We start from the raw sequence: 22,081 nt of genomic DNA on the forward strand, positions 1-22,081 counted from the left end.
TTGCGCGGTCTTGCAGGCCTTCTCATGCAGCTGCAACTGCAAGTACATTTGTAAATCATGACACATCTTGAGTTGGGCTCTGGGATGGTGCAATTGTTGAGAGGGTGAGCTTATGGTTGTGTGGGGGTAAGGGCTGAATGTGTGTGGGTGTATGTGTGTATCCCACAACTGTTGCGAAGGAAGAAGTAAAAGATGTTAGGGACTATAGAGGATGATTCACAGCAATATGTAATAAAAATCGAGGTGAGGGCGATGGAAATGCATTTGGCAATGGATCTGCTTCGGTTCGGTGGATGGTGCTGTGTGCACTTTTCGAAGGATGGATCCCAGTCGGTCCGGGGCTGTGCGATGCGGGGGGTCGGGGGTGGTCTGCCGGGCATTGGGATGACAACCCAACTCGAGATGGGGGCTTTTGGCGGGTGGAATAGTGGGGACCAATTGGAGGTTTGCTTAGTGGAGATGCAAATGTCATGGTACAACTATATAGACACTCAATCATTATGTTACTTTTTAATAGGACGTTTACAAACATATATTTTGATAAAAATAATTGAAAGGTGTGTCTCATTATGGTAAGTGGTGAAATAAGTATAGCCAGTTACAATTGTAATGGCTTAGCAGATAATAAGAAAAGACGATCAGTATTTACCTGGCTAAAAGAGAAGGATTATAATATCTACTGTTTACAGGAAACCCATTCGACAGTTTTAGATGAAGTTTTGTGGAAAAAGAACTGGGGGGGCAAAATATATTTCTCCCATGGGCAAAGAAATTCAAAAGGGGTGATGGTTTTAATTAATAATAACTTTGATCCAAATGTGCAACTTGTCCAAACAGATCCTCAAGGTAGATGGATTATTTTAAATATGTTATTGGACAATAAACATATATGGCTTATTAACCTATACGGTCCGAATAATGATGATCCAAGCTTCTTTGACAATATATATAAGAATGTATCAACTCTACAAGCAAAACTAGACTCTATTATTATAGTGGGAGATTTTAATACGGTCTTAAATACCTCTATGGACCGGAAAGGAAATCACACTACAAACTATCACCCTCAGGCACTTAAGGAAATCAGGAATGTCATGGATATATTGGAATTAGTGGATATATGGAGACTTAAATACCCTGACCTAGTGAGATATACATGGCGGAGGCTTAATCAAGCTAGTCGCCTTGACTACTTTCTTATATCATTCTCTCTGGCACCAAAAGTTAAAAAGTGTTTGATAGGGGACAGAATGCGGTCGGACCATCACATAATTGGCATATATATTACTCTTACAGAATTTCCACGTGGGCGAGGATATTGGAAATTTAATCAAAGCCTACTAGATGATAAATTGTTTAGAACTAGGACAGAAGAATTTATAACTGACTTTTTTAGACATAACATAGGTACAGCAGATCCCCATATTGTATGGGACACTTTTAAGTGTGCCTTTAGAGGCCATGCAATTCAGTACTCATCTATAAAACAAAAGCAATTTCGATCAAAAGAGTCCATATTAACAAAGGAAATTGAAGGACTAACAGTACAGTTAGATAACAATAAAAACGGTACCATAGAGGCACAGAATAAGTTAGAGGGAAAACAAAAAGAAATGGAGGAACTTATTCAAGAAAGATCCAGTGTAATATATTACAAAAATAAAGCGAACTGGATGGAATATGGGGAAAAATACACCAAATTCTTTTTCAATCTTCAATATAGAAATGCTACAAAAAAAAACGTATTAAAACTTGTTACAAATGATGGAGTCACGCATGATTCACCAAATTATATTTTGAAAGAGGAAGTAAAGTACTTTTAAGAATATATTTTCGTTTCAGGCTCCTCCATCTCCACTAACTGAAACTAATTGTATGGATTTTTTCCCTAATAATAATGTAAAATTAACATCTGTACAGAAAGACTCATGTGAAGGCCTAATTACAGAGGAGGAACTACTTGATGCAATTGGGGCCTTTAAGGATGGGAAAACTCCAGGACTGGATGGCATACCAGTGGAAGTATACAAACATTTTTTTGATATACTCAAAGGACCATTATTAGCTTGTTTTAACCACTCCTATATAAATGATAGATTATCAGACACGCAACAAGAAGGTGTGATATCATTATTACTGAAACAGGACCCAAGTGGTATATATAAAGATCCCGTCCATTTAAAAAATTGGAGACCTCTTACACTTCAGTGTTGTGATGCAAAAATCCTAGCAAAATGCTTGGCGCATAGAATAAAAAAAGTTTTGTCAGATATTATTCATCCTAATCAGACAGGTTTTTTACATGGACGATACATTGGAGATAATATAAGGCAAGTACTGGAAACAATAGAACACTATGAAATATCGGGGACACCAGGCCTGGTTTTCATAGCTGATTTTGAAAAGGCTTTTGATAAAGTACGACTGGAGTTTATATATAAATGCCTAGAATATTTCAATTTTGGGGAATCTCTTATAAAATGGGTAAAAATTATGTATAGTAACCCTAGGTGTAAAATAGTAAATAATGGCTACATCTCAGAAAGTTTTAAACTATCTAGAGGAGTAAAACAAGGTTGTCCACTATCGGCATATCTATTTATTATTGCCATCGAAATGTTAGCTGTTAAAATTAGATCAAACATTAATATTAAGGGATTAGAAATCCAGGGCCTAAAAACTAAGGTGTCATTGTACGCTGATGATTCATGTTTTCTTTTAAAACCACAACTAGAATCTCTCCACGGCCTCTTAGAGGATCTAGATACATTTGCTATCCTCTCTGGATTAAAACCAAATTTTGATAAATGTACCATATTACGTATTGGGATCACTAAAAAATACACATTTTACATTGCCATGTAGTTTACCAATTAAATGGTCTGACGGTGATGTGGACATACTCGGTATACAAATCCCAAAAGAAAGAAATGATCTCACTCCAATAAATTTTTATAGAAAGTTAGCAAAAATAGATAAGATCTTGCTACCATGGAAAGGAAAATACCTGTCTATTTGTGGGAAAATCACCCTGATTAACTCTTTAATCATATCACAGTTTACCTATTTGCTTATGGTTTTGCCTACACCTAGTGACCTGCTTTTTAAATTATATGAACAAAAAATATTCAATTTTATTTGGAACGGCAAGCCAGATAAAATTAAAAGGGCCTATTTATATAACGAATATGAATTCGGAGGGCAGAAATTATTAAATATTAAAGCATTAGACCTCTCACTAAAGGCATCAGTCATACAAAAGTTATACTTAAATCCAAACTGGTTCTCTAGTAGATTGGTACGAATGTCTCATCCTATGTTCAAGAAGGGCCTTTTTCCCTTTATTCAGATTACACCTGCTCACTTTCGGTTGCTTGAAAAGGAAATAATTTCCAAAATATCTTTATTTTTTAAACAAGCCTTAGAAAGTTGGTTGCAATTTCAGTTTAATCCACCTGAAAGGACGGAACAAATAGTACAACAAATCTTGTGGTTAAATTCAAATATAGTAATTGATAAAAAAAACTGTATTTATCGAAGAAATGTTTAAAAAATGTATAATTTTTGTGAATGATATCATAAATAGGACTGGTGGAGTAATGTCACACATGCAGCTAACACAGACATATGGAAATGTCTGCTCTACCCAAAATTACAACCAATTAATTGCAGCATTACCACAAAAATGGAAGAGGCAGGTGGAAGGGGATAAAAGTAAGGAACTTGTATGTCGGCCTAATATTAAAGAACATAAATGGTTAAAGAAAAGTGTGATAAATAAAAACATATACCAATTTCATTTAAGGACCAAAAAACTTACAGCTGTTCCATATAAATTGCAAAATAGTTGGGAAGAGATTTTCGATGTACCCATTCCATGGCACATGGTTTATGAATTGATACGCAAAACAACGCCGGATTCAAAACTTCGAATTTTTCAATTTAAATTATTGTACAAAATTCTTGCAACTAATAGAATGTTATATATATGGGGGATACAATCTTCCCAGCTCTGTAGATTCTGCTGTGAGGGGGCAGAGTCATTAGACCATTTATTTTGGTATTGTCCGCATGTAGCTCGTTTTTGGTCACAGGTCCAGGAATGGTTGAAGAATTGCAACATTTGCGTAGAACTAACGCTACAGATAGCAATACTGGGGGATTTGAAAAGCCATAGTCAATCAATCAATAATATAATAATTATTTTAGCAAAAATGTTTATTTTTAATTTACAATCCGTGGAAGCTATGAGAATAGGAAGATTCAAATATTTTGTGAAGCATCACAGCACAGTTGAAAAATATATGGCAAATAAAAATCCGAAATGGATGATGTTGGAAGATAGATGGGAAAGGTTGAGTGGAGCTGAAGGGTGGGACTAATAACAAGATAAACAATGTAGGGCATACGGGATCTGTGAAATGTGTATAGGTGCGGAGCTATTGTGAAATAGCACAGTTACAAGTGGAAATCAAACTGGATGGACAACAGAAATAGAGGAAGGACTAAGAACAAACAAGAGAGAACTATTATAAAGTAGACTGTGTCTGTAAAATGTGTATAAGATGTATAAATTGAAGGTAAAAACAGAAATGTTTATCAGTTTACTCCAATTGGGGGATCGGTGGTAGGGTTTGCGGGGAATAATAATAAAGGTATACTCTTTAAAAAAAGTATGTATGTCTATATAGGTATGTATATATATGTATGCATACGTGAATGGATATATATATTTACCCCAAAAAATATGGGGGATTGGAAATGATGCAGACAATTACATTGGAAGCAACATTCTTTCCGCAATATTAAGCTGATCCACCCCCCCCCAAAAAAAAAAAAAAAAAAACATAATGTGGAAAAAGTAAAGGGGTCTGAATACTTTCCGAATGCAATGTAGTGCACTACTTTTGACCAGGACCCATATGGCTGAGAAAGGGTTGGGTGTAGGTTGTAGGGTGCCAATGAGGGGGTTTTAGGGGGTTATTGGATCTCTTTCCAGTAATCCCTTGTACCCTGGTTAAAAGTGCACTATAGGGAATAGGTTGTCATTTTTTTGACGCAGACCATTATGTTTTCAGAGAGAAATGACTCCCTCCTCTCACCCTTTGTCTGACACCCTCTTCCTTCTCTAGCATGTTTTGAACTTAATATGTAAACCAACATGATACATATAGTACCAGTCAAAAGTTTGGACACATCTCTACATTGTAGAATAATAGTGAGGACATCAAAGTTATGAAATAACACATATGGAATCATGTAGTAACCAAAAAAGTGTTAAACAAATCAAAATATATTTCATATTTGAGATTCTTCAAAGTAGCTACCCTTTGACTTGATGACAGCTTTGGACACTCTTGGCACTCTCTCAACCAGCTTCACCTGGAATGTTTTTCCTACAGTTTTTAAGGAGTTCCCACATATACTGAGCACTTGTTTGCTGCTATTCCTTCACTCTGCTGTCCAACTCATCCCAAACCATCTCAATTGGGTTGAGGTCGGATGATTGTGGAGGCCAGGTCATCTGATGCAGCACTCCATCACTCTCCTTCTTGGTCAAATAGCCCTTACACAGCCTGGATGTGTGTTTGGTCATTGTCCTTTTGAAAAATAAATGATAGTCCCACTAAGCGCAAACCAGATGGGATGGCGTATCGCTGCAGAATGCTGTGGTAGGCATCTTGGTTAAGTGTGCCTTGAATTCTAATTAAATCACCCACAGTGTCACCAGCAAAGCACACCAACACTATCACAGCTCCTCCAAGCTTCACGGTGGGAACCACACCTGGAGAGATCATCCGTTCACCTAATCTGCATATCAAAGGCACGGCGGTTGGAACCAAAAATCAAAAATTTGGAATCATCAGACCAAAAGACAGATTTCCACTGGTCTAATGTCCATTGCTCGTGTTTCTTGGCCAAAGCAAGTTTCTTATTCTTATTGGTGTCCTTCAGTATTGTTTTCTTTGCAGCAAATCGAACACGAAGACCTGATTCACACTGAACAGTTGATGTTGAGATGTGTCTGTTACTTGAACTCTGTGAAGCATTTATTTTGGCTGCAATTTCTGAGGCTGGTAAGTCTAATGAACAGCAGAGGTAACTTCCAGTGGCGGTCCTCATGAGTCCAGTTTCATCATAGCGCTTGATGGTTTTTACGACTGCACTTATTTGCGGAATACTTGAAGAAACGTTCAAAGTTCTTGAAATGTTCTGGATTGACTGGCCTTCATGTCTTAAAGTAATGATGGACTGTCATTTCTCTTTGCTTATTTGAGCTGTTCTTGCCATAATTTGGACTTGGTATTTTACCAAATAGGGCTATCTTCTGTATACCCCCCTATCTTGTCACAATTCAACTGATTGGCTCAAATGCATTAAGAAGGAAAGAAATTCCGCAAATGAACTTGCAACAAGGCACACTTGTTATTTGAAATGCATTCCAGGTGACTACCTCATGAAGCTGGTTGAGAGAATGTCAAGAGTCTGCAAAGTTGTCATCAAGGCAAAGGGTAGCTACTTTGAAGAAACTCAAATCTAAAATATATTTTGATTTGTTTAACACTTTTGGTTACTACATGATTCCATATGTGTTATTTCATAGTGTTGATGTCTTCACTATTATTCTACAATGTGGAAAATAGTAAAAAATAAAGAAAAACCCTTGAATGAGTACGTGTGTCCAAACTTTTGACTGGTACTGTATTTCCCCCATCTTAGTCCAACTCGAATGCTGTGAAGTACAGTATATTATTGTTTTGTAACACGTGACTGATAATACAAATAGTTACCATTAAGGAAAGTACAATTATGGTAAAGGAAAGTCTATTTACTGTCAATAAACCTTGACGTTTTCAATCTAGGAGACCAAAGCATGTTTGTTCACATAGTCTGACCATTGTGAGTTACCCAGAGGGCTATTTTACTTTATTTCTGTCCTCTTATCCCACAGCACCTCCAATGACAAAGTGTACATCGCCCAGGTGAAGGAACGGAGCGCCGCCAGGAAGATATATGACGCAGCCAAGAAACAAGGAAAAACAGCTGGACTTGTTGCCACCAAGTCAGTCTGAAAAAGTATTTGATACCAAGTTCACTCTTTGATATGTGTTTTATTCAGATTTCTGTTTTGTGTGAAAGAGTAACAAACTACTTCCATTTTTCTCTAGATTTTCTGCAGTACAAATCAGACATCCATCACCCACCCACCACATCCACTCACATCTTTCTATCACTTTATCCTGGATCCTACTCCATTACCTCAATGCTCTCTCAGCCATTCTTTCAGGTTCACCATAGACCACTGACACCATCACTCCAATACTGTCTCTCTCCGTTGTTTCTCCTCTGCTGTGGTCTCAGAGAGAGGGAGATCGAGAAGTTCCGTGTGGCGATGAGTGTTCCCTCTGGGACCCGGATGTCCTTCTCTCTGTCCTACGAGGAGCTGCTGCCCCGCAGGTTGGGTCGCTATGAACTGACCCTGGGTCTGAGGCCTGGCGGACTGGTCACTAACCTCACCCTGGACGTCAGTATTGCAGAGAGGACAGGACTCAGCTTCATCAAGGTCCTCCCGCTGAAGACCAGTCGACTGCTCTCCAACATTGTCACAGGTAACATAGGAAAAGACAACCATCAATGTTCATTGTCAAAGTAGTAGTACTAGTTGTAATACAATCAGCATGTTTAGGGCATCAGTTTGAGCAAGTCAAGGCACAGAATCACTAATGGCTGGTAGCCTAGTGGTTAGAGCATTGGGACGAGCATTGGGATGGTAACCAAAATGTTGCTGGTTGGAATACCTGAGCCGTCAAGGTGAAAAATATTGAGCAAGGCACTTAACTCTAAATTGCTCCAAGGGTGCTGTACTACTATGGCTGACCCTGTAAAACAACACGTTTCACTCCACCTATCCGGTGTGTGATGTTAGGTTCTAATTTTCAGAGTACAAACTCAACGGACACGATGGAAGCTTCAAACCAAGTTTATTCTGTCCAGAGGGTCAATACAGCTGCATTAGACAAAAAACATGGTTTCCCCCGTGGTAGTATGAATACCCCACTTTGGGTGGAGTCTCCTCCTTATCGCTAAACATTGCATCATTATTGCTAGTCAGGGGGCGGGGTGATATGGGCCTTAAACGGTTCTTCCCCTTGTCAGTACTTCCACATGTGACCGTGTTCCCTGCACCCAAGCTTCATTATGGCACCCCTCTTGTCTCTTTTATAACTAATGATTAATAATAGTTAAAGCTCAGAAACCAAATCTATCAGTGACAATTACACTTTAAAAAAAAGAATGAGTAGTTATTGTATAGTAGGGTGATTTGTAGTTGTGTGATTGTGTGCAGTCCGACTTCAACATACTGTAGTATATCTCAAACATGCACAATGACTGTCTGTGAACTGACTGGGTGTTCTCTGGCCTCCCTTCTCTTCCATCCAGGTGAGTCTGAGGCTCCAGCCTCCACCCAGGTCCAACAGAACCCTCGTTGTGCCCATGTGCACTACAGCCCCAGCCTGCAGCAGCAGAGCAGTGCCTCTTCTAAGGGACTCTACGCTGACTACATCATCCAGTACGATGTAGAACTCAGTGACCTTATAGGGGACATACAGGTCAGCACACATACACACCCATGCATACACGCTTGCACAAGCACTACACACTGTCTAGGACCAAAGTCCTACACAAAAAATACTGTACAAATGACAGTATCTAGTGAGACAATAATCTAATCAAGTGAGTTATTATTCTCTTCTTTTGGCCTCTCTCAGGTGTTTGATGGATACTTTGTCCACTACTTTGCACCTCGGGGGCTTCCTGTTGTCCCCAAGGATGTCATCTTTGTCATTGATGTCAGTGGCTCCATGATTGGCACCAAGATCAAACAGGTAGAGTAGAAGTATTACAGATGTATTTCTTTATTTGACCTATATTGTCACAGCAAAATAATGCAGCAAAAGGATTTGAACATTTAGTCCATAATGTTGCTTGATTGGTGGTTAGGCTATTAGCTTGACAAAAGTAGGCTACATGAAAAGTGAAATATTGTTAATATAACCATGTGTTAGTGTGGGTTTTCAGTGAATTTGTGTAAATCACGAAGCTCATCTGCATGTCCTGCAAAATTCTCAGCTACAAAGAGTGATCAAATTAAGATCCTACAACTGTACCTCTTTCACATTGCACCCAGCTGCACCTCATTCATTTAGACAAGCATGACAACATTGACTCTACATTATATAGATCAATAATTGATCCTTTCTCTTCTCTCTGCATTTGTGTGGACCAGACAAAGCAGGCGATGTCCACAATCCTGGGAGACCTGCGTGAGGAGGACCACTTCAACATCATCACTTTCTCAGACAAGGTCCACACCTGGAAGAAGGGTCGCACAGTGAGGGCCACGCGGAGTAACATACGAGACGCTAAGGACTTTGTCAAGAGGATCATCGCTGAAGGATGTGAGTGGGATTGAGTCTGATGTACTTAAATTGCATTATATCTGCCGCAACCTGACAAGACCATGAAAACACTGTCGGTATTTCTCTCTTCTTTATTTCATTCCATCTTCTGCCTACCCTTTTTCCTCCTCTTCTGTCTCCTCTTCTCCCTCCTCTTCTGCATCCTCCATTCCTTCCACCTCCACCCCTACCTCTCTGCTCCACGTCTCCTTCCCATTTGTCCCTCTATCCTCCAGGGACCAACATCAATGCAGCCCTCCTCTCAGCCGCCCAGCTGGTCAACCCTCCCTCCTCCTCCGGTGGCACCCGCCGGGTCCCTCTGGTCATCTTCCTGACGGACGGTGAGGCTACCATCGGTGTGACATCCGGTGACTTCATCCTGAGCAATGCTAAGAGCGCCCTGGGGGCCACCTCTCTGTTCGGCCTGGCTTTCGGGGACGACGCCGACTTCCCTTTGCTACGGCGCCTGGCACTGGACAACCGTGGCGTGGCAAGGATGGTGTACGAGGATGCGGACGCCGCACTCCAGCTGAAGGGATTCTACGATGAGGTGGCCAGCCCGCTACTATCAGACATCCAGCTGACCTACATGGACGACCAGGCCTTTGACGTCACACGCTCCCTCTTCCCTAACTACTTCCAGGGCTCCGAGCTGGTGGTCACTGGGAAGGTCAAGCCAGGGGTCAGGGACCTGAAGGTTTGTATCATTTAGATCATGTTGCTTGATCTGTGTTTGTCAATTGTTTATGCCATAAGATGAAAGGAAATGTCCACTTGAATTATTCATATTGTAATGGCAAATAAAGATGTATCTTGTCTTATCTTCTCTTCTCTACTTTTGTATTTTCTTCTCAGGTGTCTCTGACGGCCAGTGGCTCCAAGCAGAAGGTGAATGTGGAGAATGAGGTGTTGGTGTCTAATGGAGAGGGGAATAGGACAGTGCTCTCTATGGGCTGCCCTGGGGGCATGGATGGAATCCCCAGCTTCGTACGGCGTCTCTGGGCTTACTTCACTATCAAAGAGCTGCTGCTGGCCAAACTGAACACCACTGACCCGAACATACAGAAACTGCTGGGAGAGAAGGCCACCAACCTCTCCCTCAAGTACAACTTTGTCACGCCTGTTACTTCCCTCGTTGTAGTTAAGCCTGATGCCGATGAAATTCCTACCCCAGCGTCAACTACAACGGTTCGACCCACCACCACCAGAGCTACTACAACAACCACAGTACCCCACACACCTGCCACCAACATAGCCTCCCCAATCCCTGTGAAAAAGACCAGGATGATCAAAGCTAAACCAGACCTTCTTGTCACAAAGCCTCCACCTCTCCAACCACCTCAACCCAGAAAGGGCTCCACCCCACCAACAAAACCCAACCCAGCGAAAATAGTGGCTCCAGCATCCCCCAAGAAAACCACTACAACTACCACCCCCAGCCCCAGTGCTGTCAAAACCGTCCCTGTCCCTCTCTCAGGGAAAACCCCTACCCCTCCTCCCAGCTCTCCTAAAACTGCTCTTGCCCCTCCTGCCAGAATAGTCAGTACCCCCCTGCCCAACTCGCTCAAAACAGCCACCGCTCCTGCACTTGGGAAAACCACCACCACAACCCCTCCACCCACCACAGTGAAGACCATCCCTACAACCACCACCACTACCACCCAAAGCAAAACAGTAAAGACTACAGTCCCTACAACTGTGAATACCACTACCTCCACTACCACCACCACCTCAGTCAGAGCCGACCCAACCCCTGCTCCACAGCCTGGGAAACCCACTACGCCCCTGCCCATCTCTGTTAGAACAGTCCTCCCGCCAGTTAGAATATCCCTCTCATCCTCCTCTTCCTCAGAAAACGCCACCATGTCTGCCGCTGATGCCAACCAACGTCAGGTCACCACACACCTGTACAGTCTTAAGTATGTCCCCCCTACTCCAGCTCCACAGGGCAGTAACACAGACACAGACCCAGATGTGGACCAGATTGCCACCTTTGTCTCTGCCACGTTTGCCCCCATGCCAGGCGTTACAGACGGACCAAAACTGTGGGAGGCTGCAGGACTTTTGGGTAGGTTTTCCACTAATCTCGTGAACCAGAACTAAAATCTTGCGTAATTGTGCCAGATCTTAGAAAAGAAACTAGAATGGTAGCTCCTCCCCCCTCTCTCTCAAATTCCGTGCAAGTCTATGGGTCAAATGTCCCTCCCCTTCCAAAATTGTAAAGATGTGAGCACCTGCCAAAATCGTGATTTGTCCAAATGATCAGTGACAAAAAAACAGCTCACTGGAACAATGTTAGTCGTGGCATCCCACAGTCTGTTGACAGATGCTACAATATCAATTATGTTTCATCTGTGCACGAGAGATAAGTCCACTCTCTACTGTCTATTTCACTTGGAACTCCAAAAAGCAGTATGCAAAGTATAGGCGAGGATACATTTTTACTGAATACCAGTATTGCATATTAAATACATTTCTTTGTATCGAGTATAAAACTTACAGTCCATATTTTGTACCTGTCTATCAGAGAAGTACTAGTACAATAGCTAGAGGATAGCTAGAGGACTCCTGATATCGCCAGGAGTGATAAGTATAATTTGTTTTGTCTTTATCTGTTGTGGTCTAGTACTGTCTTTTTGCTAGCTATGGCCATCTACTTTAAGTGCTGCCTGTTTTCCCAGTAGAATACTTGGTGTGTGAACTGCTGACTGCTTATAAGTTTCAGATAGTTTTCAGACATCAACCAGGATCAAGGGGCAGGGCAGTTTGTGACTTGTTTTGTTATCAGTGGCTGTATTGGGGGGGGGAGTGGTTTCACCTCTCCTAGGCAATCAGCAATTAGTACAGGGTGTGTTTTGTTCTCCACCTCTTCTAGGCAATTAGGAATTATTGTTACTTCTTCAGTTTCCCCTGGTTTCACAGCAGCAGCTCTAAGCGGTGGGCGTGTCAGTGGCGCGTTAGACAAGGAAACAAAGGTGGTTTTGACGAATTGTTCTGTGGAGTTGTTGGAGGAAGGAAAGAGAGGGAGGCGCTACACCCCTCTTTCACTTGAGTATCTTACCTAGTTATTTACCGATTATCTAATTTTGCTCTTTTGTAGCTTTGTCAACTATGTGTGTGTTTCCTATACCTGTTCGCACCACTCCTTGTAGGCTTTACAGATGTTCCCGACCCCTTGGCTGCAACACTTCTAATTTAATGTACCCTGTGTGCACAATCCATGTGGAATTCCGGGTCTGGTAGTTTTTGGAACTGCTGATCTGTGGTCAAGAAAGTTGAGTTCATCTCAGCCTATGCTGCCCTTCAGACCCTTGACGTTTTGGCCCTGAGGGAGACATGGATCACCACAGAGAACACTGCTACTCCAGCTGCTCTTTCTTCACCTGACTACGTTTTCTCTCATAGTCTGAGAGCATCTGGCCGTGGAGATTTTCTCTGTTCTCCCTCTGACCTGTCCATCTTCTCATTTGAATTCCATGCTGTCACTGTCACTTGTCATCTATCGCCCACCAGGTGCCCTTAGAGAGTTCCTCAATGAGCTTGACACCTTGATAAGCTAATTTCCTGACGATAGCTCACTGCTCTTTGTACTTGGTGACTTCCACCTCCCGACGTCTGCCTTCAATTAATTTCTTTCCAAATCTCCCTTTCCCCTCCTTGCCTCTTGACCTCACCCTTTCACAATCCCCTCCAACTCACAAGGCAGGCAATACGCTTGACCTCATCTTTACTAGAGGCTGTTTGCCTACTAATCTCACTGCAACCCCCCCCCCCCCCACAGGTCTCTGATCACTAATTTCCTTTTTCCTTTTCTGTCTCCTTTCCTCCAACCCTAACCACTCAGTCCCTACCCAGATGGTCATGCGCCTTCACAATCTCTCTCTCGCTCTCTCTCCCACTACTCTCTCCTCTTCTATCCTATCATCTCTCCCTTCTGCTAAATCCTTCTCCCTTCTGTCTCCTTATTCCGCCTCTTTGCCCTTTCCGCATACTACGACTCACACTGTCCCCTTTCCTCCCAGCCAGCTCGGCCCTCCTCTCCTGCTCCATGGCTGGGTGACTCATTGTGAGTCTCCCTCCTCCCTATCTGCAGACAACTTTGTCAACCACTTTGGAAAAAAAGGTGGACCACATCCGCTACTCATTCACTCAGCCTATTGAGTCCACTGGTCTCACTCACACAGAACTACCTTACGCCTTGACCTCTTTCTCCCCACTCTCTCCAGATGACAGAGAGTGGGGAGAAAGCGCCATTGAGCAAATCAAAGATTGTATCCAATCAGTCTGTCCGTGTGATCCTTGAGATCAAAGTTTTAAGAGTTACGTTTTAATGACCCTGATCCTGTTTACAGAAGCAAATACTTTTGATGTAAAGGTGGATGCTGTATATAACTATTTTTATATAACTATTTTACAAAATATACTTGTACAAAGATTTTGCATTGAAAAGGCCTTTATTTTTATCTACACCTTTCTGGAGTTGGAACTCGCTGAGTCAGGAGCGTCTGTCTGCGCACAAGGCCTGCTACGCGAGCGCAGGTGCGCACTGAAGGCTAAGAGGTGAGAAGCGGTTATCAGATTGGAAAACCTGATGCACCTTGGGCGGTGGGAAATTCTACAGTCGTGGCCAAAGGTTTTGAGAATGACACAAATATAAATTTTCACAAAATCTGCTGCTTCAGTTTGTATGATGGCAATTTGCATATACTCCAGAATGTTATGAAGAGTGATCAGATGAATTGCAATTAATTGCGAAGTCCCTCTTTGCCATGCAAATTAACTGAATCCCCCAAAAACATTTCCAGTGCATTTCAGCCCTGCCACAAAAGGATCAGCTGACATCATGTCAGTGATTCTCTCGTTAACACAGGTGTGAGTGTTGACGAGGACAAGGCTGGAGATCACTCTGTCATGCAAAATTGAGTTCGAATAACAGACTGGAAGCTTCAAAAGGAGGGTGGTGCTTGGAATCATTGTTACCTGCAAGGAAACACGTGCCATCATCATTGCTTTGCACAAAAAGGGCTTCACAGGCAAGGATATTGCTGCCAGTAAGATTGCACCTAAATCAACCATTTATCGGATCATCAAGAACTTCAAGGAGAGCGGTTAAATTGTTGTGAAGAAGGCTTCAGGGCACCCAAGAAAGTCCAGAAAGCGCCAGGGCCGTCTCCTAAAGTTGATTCAGCTGCGGGATCGGGGCACCACCAGTACAGAGCTTGCTCAGGAATGGCAGCAGGCAGGTGTGAGTGCATCTGCACGCACAGTGAGGTGAATACTTTTGGAGGATGGCCTGGTGTCAAGAAGGGCAGCAAAGAAGCCACTTCTCTCAAGGAAAAACATCAGGGACAGACAGATATTCTGCAAAAGGTACAGGGATTGAACTGCTGAGGACTGGGGTAAAGTAATTTTCTCTGATATATCCCCTTTCCGATTGTTTGGGGCATGCGGAAAAAAGCTTGTCCGGAGAAGACAAGGTGAGCGCTACCATCAGTCCTGTGTCATGCCACAGTAAAGCATCCTGAGACCATTCATGTGTGGGGTTGCTTCTCAGCCAAGGGAGTGGGCTCACTCACATTTTTGCTTAACTTCTTTGATATAGGGGGCAGCATTTTCACTTTTGGATGAATTGTGTGCCCATAGTGAACTGCCTCCTACTCTGTCCCAGATGCTAATATATGCATGTTGTTATTACTATTGGATAGAAAACACTCTGAAGTTTCTAAAGCTGAGAAAAAATCCAAACAGGAAGTGAGAATTCTGAGAGTGGTCGATGTTAAAGTCATCGCCATTCAATTCCCTGTAATATATGGATCTGTTTGCACTTCCTACGCCTTCCACTAGATGTAAACAGTCAGTAGAACGTGGAATGAAGCTTATGTTGTGTTGTGGGACCGGATGGGAGGTGTTTGAGTCAGTGGTCTGGCAGAGTGCCAGTTCTTGGTCACGCACTTTTCTCATGATATCGCCATGCGTTCCATTACTTATAGAGACTGAAAAGAATGCTCCGGTAGGAACGTTATTGGATATATGTGATAACAACATCCTGAAGATTGATTCTCTACTAAGTTTGACCACTTTATTCGACTTGTAATAACTTTTTGAAGTTTTCCTCTGACGTTTGCCTGCAGCTGCGCGAGCGTTTGGACACGTGTACTACACATGCTAGCAAAATTAGCTAATTGGACACAAGTAATGGACATTATCGAACAAAACAACGATTTATTGTGGAACTAGGATTCCTGGCACTGCATTCTGATGAAGATAATCAAAGGTAATGGAATATTTATGATGTAATTTCGTATTTCTGTTGACTCCAACATGGCGGAGAAATGTTGTTAAATCTGAGCGCTGTCTCAGATTATTGCATGGTGTGCTTTTTACGTAAAGTTTTTTTTAAATCTGACACAGTGGTTGCATTAAGAACAAGTGTATCTTTAATTATATGTAAAACATGTATCTTTCATCAAAGTTTATGATGAGTATTTCTGTTATTTGACTTGGCTCTCAGTAATTACTCCGGATATTTTGGATGCATTTCTGAACATGGCGCCAATGTAAACCGAGATCTGTGGATATAAATATGCACATTATCGAACAAAACATAAATGTATTGTGTAACATGATGTCATATGAGTGTCATCTGATGAAGATGTTTAAAGGTTAGTGATTCATTTTATCTCTATTTCTGCTTTTTGTTACTACTATATTTTGCTGGGGAAATGGCTGTGTTTTTCTGTGGCTATGTACTGAGCTAACATAATTGTTTGGTGTGCTTTCCTTTTTGAAATCAGACATGTTGGCTGGATTCACAAAATGTGTAGCTTTAATTTGGTGTCTTTCATGCGTGATTTCATGAAAGATAGATTTTTATAGTAATATATTTGAATTTGACGCGCTACATTTTTTTCTGGATTTTGGCCAAGTGGGACGGTAGCGTCCCACATATCCTAGAGAAGTTAAGAACATTAAGAACACCGCCATGAATTAAGAACGGTACTGTCATGACGTTTCCCTATTTGGGTACAGCAAGCCCCATCCCCCTCTCCCTGCCTCTCCCTGCCCCCTACAACTAGGCTGCTGTGGTCAGAGAGGTCGTAAATTCCTGGAAGAGATTGCCTCTATACTGTGTGCATGAGGAGACAGAGTGAGCTTTCATAGAAAACAAAGGAATTTCTTCCACCTCACAGAACTTGAGGTCCGAACAACAGTTACGTTCCGGAGAAGGTATAAAAGATCGGTGAAGAATCCAGCTACGATCTGGTCTTGTTACAACTTGGGGAAGCTCATGGGAGACAGTGCGGCCACATTACCATAACGCTGTTTATATAATAGACTCAGATATGAGGTTTACATCTAATTGTTGTATAAGATGAATGAGTGAGTATGATACTGTTTGTAAAATGGTGTAATGTGATTTTGGACTGTTTTAATGAAGGAAACTCCAATTCCCTTTTGAGTTGAACTAAATCAGAGGACCGCCCATAAGCCCAGTTAGGGTCAGGCATCCTGGGACAGCCCTTTTTCGGCCCTTCCGAATAAAACCCCCACTCGGGTTTTCTATCACCAGACCGAGCTTACCTCAATTACGAGATGGCTAAAGGTTGCGGACCAGCTTACCTCGATAACGAGAGGGCCAAGGTTTGAGACCAGACTGCTGAATCTTTTAACCATACCACGTGGTTAAACTCGTAGACTAATGATACCGACAGAATAAGAACAAGTCTTTGATATTAATTACTTGTCTGCAGCTAGGAATTCGGTATCATTGAACGACAACAGCCGAAACATCCATTCTACAACAACACGAATGAATGTCACTCTGAACTATCCACTCTAACCACGACAGAGAGAGAGAGGACTGAAACTCTCCAACAGAAACTAACTTTTCAACAGCGATCAAGACGACACACTGAGCGTAAATATATATATTGATTGCAATTGTTCCCGAATGAGTGAGCGTTCATGTGCAAAGGATTAGCATTTCAATTGTTATAATTATTAACTCTGTAGTGACTTCTCAGTCGACCCCCACTTCCCTTTGGTCTAACAAGCCGCCATTCTGGTTTAGCCCACTAGGGCACATTCTCCTATCATTTCTTGTAACCATATTTACTTTGTTTGTTTATGCATTTCTGTGAGTTACTTAGTTAGTAATAAATGAATTATTTAAGACAATTGATGTATGGATGACTCATAGGGAAGACTGGGTTCGTGCAGATGACCAACAATTTACGACGTTTGGAATGAGACTAACGTGAGGTAAAATAAATAATTCATTAATCAGAAGACTATTGATCAGATATGAAAATATCTGAAAGGTTATAATAGGAAATTATAACTTTGTAATCTGAATATTTTCCTTGGTGCCCCGACTTCCTAGTTAATTACAGTTACATGATTATTCCTTTTAATCGCGTAATACTAATTACAGGAATCTTTGATAAAAACTAAGTCTTCAATTTAATGATAGTAAAGACACGACAGTACCAACACATCCTCAGAGAGCAACTTCTCCCAACCATCCAGGAGCAGTTTGATGACGGACAATGCGTTTTCCAGCATGACGGAGCGCCTTGCCATAAGGCAAAGGTGATAACTAAGTGGCTCGGGGAACAAAACATTGATATTTTTGGTCCATGGCCAGGAAACTCCCCAGACCTTAATCCCATTGAGAACCTGTGGTCAATCCTCAAGAGGCGGGTGGACAAACAAAACCCCACAAATTCTGAAAAACTCCAAGCATTGATTATGCAAGAATGGGCTGCCATCAGTCAGGATGTGGCCCAAAAGTTAATTGACAGCATGCCGTGGTGGATTGCAGAGGTCTTGAAACGAAGGGTCAACACTGCAAATATTGGCTCTTTGCATGAACTTCATGTAATTGTCAATAAAAGCCTTTGACATTTATGAAATGCTTGTAATTATACTTCAGTATTCCATAGTAACATCTGACAAAAATATCTAAAGACACTGAAGCAGCAAACTTTGTGACACAAATATTAAATTCCATTCTCAAAACTTTTGGCCACGACTGTGCACAACTTTTACAGGTCATTGCACACCTGTGCTGAAATACATAATGTTGGTTTTTAGAGGTATCTGTTACTGTGCCTGCTCTTTACTCAATGCCATCATGGATTAAATAGGCTGAATGATCAATAGGTGAGTGAATTATCTTCGCCTTATGCCCTACAATTTGCAAACGCTCCGAGACCATCATGTCAATACCACCAGGAACTTGGTCTCTCTCTGCAATTGCATTTGTACCACTCTCAAACGCAACTGGACCTACACTTGATGGCATACTTCCCAAATCTCAAACTATTGAATGACAATTTTTTTCTGTGTCGAAAGACTCTGTTTTATTGACAATGGTGCTGGCTCCGCCAAGTCCTCATGCATTGGGCAACAGATATATTGTTATGCTTTTATTGTTGATCTCTGGTAACGTGTGAGCAAACCCTGGGCGGGTAGATACCATGCAATCTCTACCGACTCCCTATGATTTCAAAAACAGAGCAGGTTTTGGCCTCTTGCATGTTAATGTCAAGTCTATTTCCAAAAATAGAAATGATTAGAATATGGGCCAAAATGACAAATGCAGACAATGGGTTTTATCAGAAACTTGACTAAAGAAATCTGTGTCAAATAACTCGATTTCTATTGATGGGTACACGGTTTTTAGATCGGATGAGTAAAGGAGGAGGGGTTGCAATTCATGTTAAATCCGAGTATAACACCTCTGCAATTCTCTCGATTACCAAAGCCAAACATTTTGAATTGCTTGCGGTTAAAGTGAACGCAAACTACGCAAAAAAAGAAACGTCCTCTCACTATCAACTGCGTTTATTTTCAGCAAACTTTAACATGTGTAAATATTTGTATGAGCATAACAAGACTCAACAACTGAGACATAAACTGAACAAGTTCCATAGACCTGTGACTAACAGAAATTGAATAGTGTGTCCTTGAACAAAGGGGGGGTCAAAAGTAACAGTCAGTATCTGGTGTGGCCACCAGCTGCATTAAGTACTGCAGTGCATCTCCTCCTCATGGACTGCACCAGATTTGCCAGTTCTTGCTGTGTGATGTTACCCCACTCTTCCACCAAGGCACCTGCAAGTTCCCGGACATTTCTGGGGGAATGGCCCTAGCCCTCACCCTCCGATCCAACAGGTCCCAGATGTGCTCAATGGGATTGAGATCCCGGCTCTTCGCTGGCCATGGCAGAACACTGACATTCCTGTCTTGCAGGAAATCACGCACAGAACGAGCAGTATGGCTGGTGGCATTGTCATGCTGGAGGGTCATGTTAGGGTGAGCCTGCAGGAAGGGTACCACATGAGGGAGGAGGATGTCTTCCCTGCAATGCACAGCGTTGAGATTGCCTGCAATGACAACAAGCTCAGTCCGATGATGCTGGGACACACCGCCCCAGCATGACGGCAGACCTCCACCTCCAAATTGATCCCGCTCCAGAGTACAGGCCTCTGTAATGCTCATTACTTTGACGATAAACGCGAATCTGACCATCACCCCTGGTGAGACAAAACCCCTTTTTGCCAGTCCTGTCTGGTCCAGCGACGGTGGGTTTGTGCCCATAGGCGACGTTGTTGCCGGTGATGTCTGCCTTACAACAGGCCTACAAGCCCTCAGTCCAGCCTCTCTCGGCCTATTGCGTACAGTCTGAGCACTGATGGAGGGATTGTGCGTTCGTGGTGTAACTCGGGCAGTTGTTGTTGCCATCCTGTACCTGTCCTGCAGGTGTGATGTTCGGATGTACCAATCCTGTGCAGGTGTTACGTGGTTTGCCACTATCCATCCTGTCTCCCTGTAGTACTGTATTAGGTGTCTTACAGTTCCGACATTGCAATTTATTGCCCTGGCCACATCTGCAGTCCTGCCTCCTTGCAGCATGCCTAAGGCACGTTCACACAGACGAGCAGGGACCCTGGGCATCTTTCTTTTGGTGTTTTTCAGAGTCAGTAGAAAGGCCTCCTTTATTATCCCAGGTTTTCATAACTGTGAACATAATTGCCTACCGTCTGTAAGCTGTTAGTGTCTTTTTTGAATTTTATATTTTAGAATTTTTACCCCCTTTTTCGTGGTATCCAATTGTTAGTAGTTACTATCTTGTCTCATCGCTACAACTCCGGTACGGGCTCGGGAGAGACGAAGGTCGAAAGCCATGCATCCTCCGAAACACAACCCAACCAAGCTGCACTGCTTCTTAACACAGCGCGCATCCAACCCGGAAGCCAGCCGCACCAATGTGTCGGAGGAAACACCGTGCACCTGGCGACCTGGTTAGCGCGCACTGCTCCCGGCCCGCCACAGGAGTCGCTAGTGCGCAATGAGACAAGGATATCCCTACCGGCCAAACCCTCCCTAACCCGGACAACGCTAGGCCAATTGTGTGTTGCCCCACGGACCTTCCGGTCGCAGTCGGCTGCGACAGAGCCTGGGCACTGGTTCTCATGCTTGTTCAATGAACCATAAACAATTAATGAACATGCACCTGTGGAACGGTCGATAGGACACTAACAGCTGGACCTCCCGGGTGGTGCAGTGGTCTGTGTCACCAGAGACTATGGGGACCCAGGCTTCCTGACCATTAATGATGGATTCTAATGAAGTGAAGGATAAAGCTGATATTGTAGGCGTTTTTAACAAGCACTTCATATCTGCTAGTTCAGTTTTTAATAATGGTGGGGCCCAGGCCTCTAATGTAAGCTCTGTTACAGTCAACTATGATATAGGCCCTCATGTGAACCATTTTCCCAATCTGGCCCTCAAACCATCATGGTCACCTAATAATCCCCAGTTTACAATTGGCTCATTCATCCCCCTCCTCTCCCCTGTAACTATTCCCCAGGTCGTTGCTGCAAATGAGAACGTGTTCTCAGTCAACTTACCTGGTAAAATAACGGTAAAATAAATAAATAAATAACTAAATTTTTTAACTTTGAGCCTGTTTCTTATACTGAGGTCTATAAAGCACTAAAGGCAATAGACACTAAAAAGTCTGCAGGTTCAGACATCCTGGACCCCTACCTCTTAAAGATAGCAGCTGGTAGTATTACTGAACCTGTGGCTCACATTTTCAACTTGAGTCTCTTGACCAATTCCATACCCAGCATTTGGAAATCAGCTTATGTCCTCCCACTGCTAAAGGGTGGCGATCCCTCAGGATGCTAGATATTAGCATCTATTTCCAAACTCCCTATCCTGGCCAAAGTCTATGAATCCCTAGTGAACTCACAGTTAAACGTCTTAATTGAAAATAATATACTGAGCGGGGTTCAGTCTGGCTTTAGATCGGGGCACAGCACCACAACTGCAGCTATGGCAGTGGTAGTGGCAAATGACATTAATGCACTTGATAAAAAGCAACATTGTGCTGCTCCGTTTGTGGATTCATCAAAGGCCTTTGATTTAGTTGACCATGAAATGTTGCTAGCTAGACTCAGAAACATTGGTCTCTGTGAAGAGGCAGTAAATTGGTTTAGGAACTATCTTTCTGACAGAACACAATGTGTGTGTGTGTATACTGACAATCACAAGTCTAACTTTCTTGAGATTAATATAGGTGTGCCCCATTGTTCTCAATTTGTATT

The 22,081-nt window shown here is 42.5% G+C and overlaps 1 protein-coding gene across 1 annotated transcript in view; it reads left to right on the plus strand.

Annotated features, from left to right (window-relative positions):
- Positions 1-22,081, plus strand: part of LOC129829754 (inter-alpha-trypsin inhibitor heavy chain H6-like) — a 45,948-nt gene that overhangs the window by 18,889 nt on the left and 4,978 nt on the right. The window contains exons 4-10 of the mRNA XM_055891648.1: positions 6,953-7,063; positions 7,363-7,610; positions 8,443-8,612; positions 8,772-8,888; positions 9,290-9,461; positions 9,698-10,158; positions 10,317-11,529. Coding sequence (XP_055747623.1) covers positions 6,953-7,063; positions 7,363-7,610; positions 8,443-8,612; positions 8,772-8,888; positions 9,290-9,461; positions 9,698-10,158; positions 10,317-11,529 — 2,492 coding nt within the window. The remainder of the gene's footprint in view (positions 1-6,952; positions 7,064-7,362; positions 7,611-8,442; positions 8,613-8,771; positions 8,889-9,289; positions 9,462-9,697; positions 10,159-10,316; positions 11,530-22,081) is intronic.

This window comes from Salvelinus fontinalis, chromosome 31 (assembly GCF_029448725.1).
Source record: "Salvelinus fontinalis isolate EN_2023a chromosome 31, ASM2944872v1, whole genome shotgun sequence".
NCBI lineage: Eukaryota > Metazoa > Chordata > Actinopteri > Salmoniformes > Salmonidae > Salvelinus > Salvelinus fontinalis.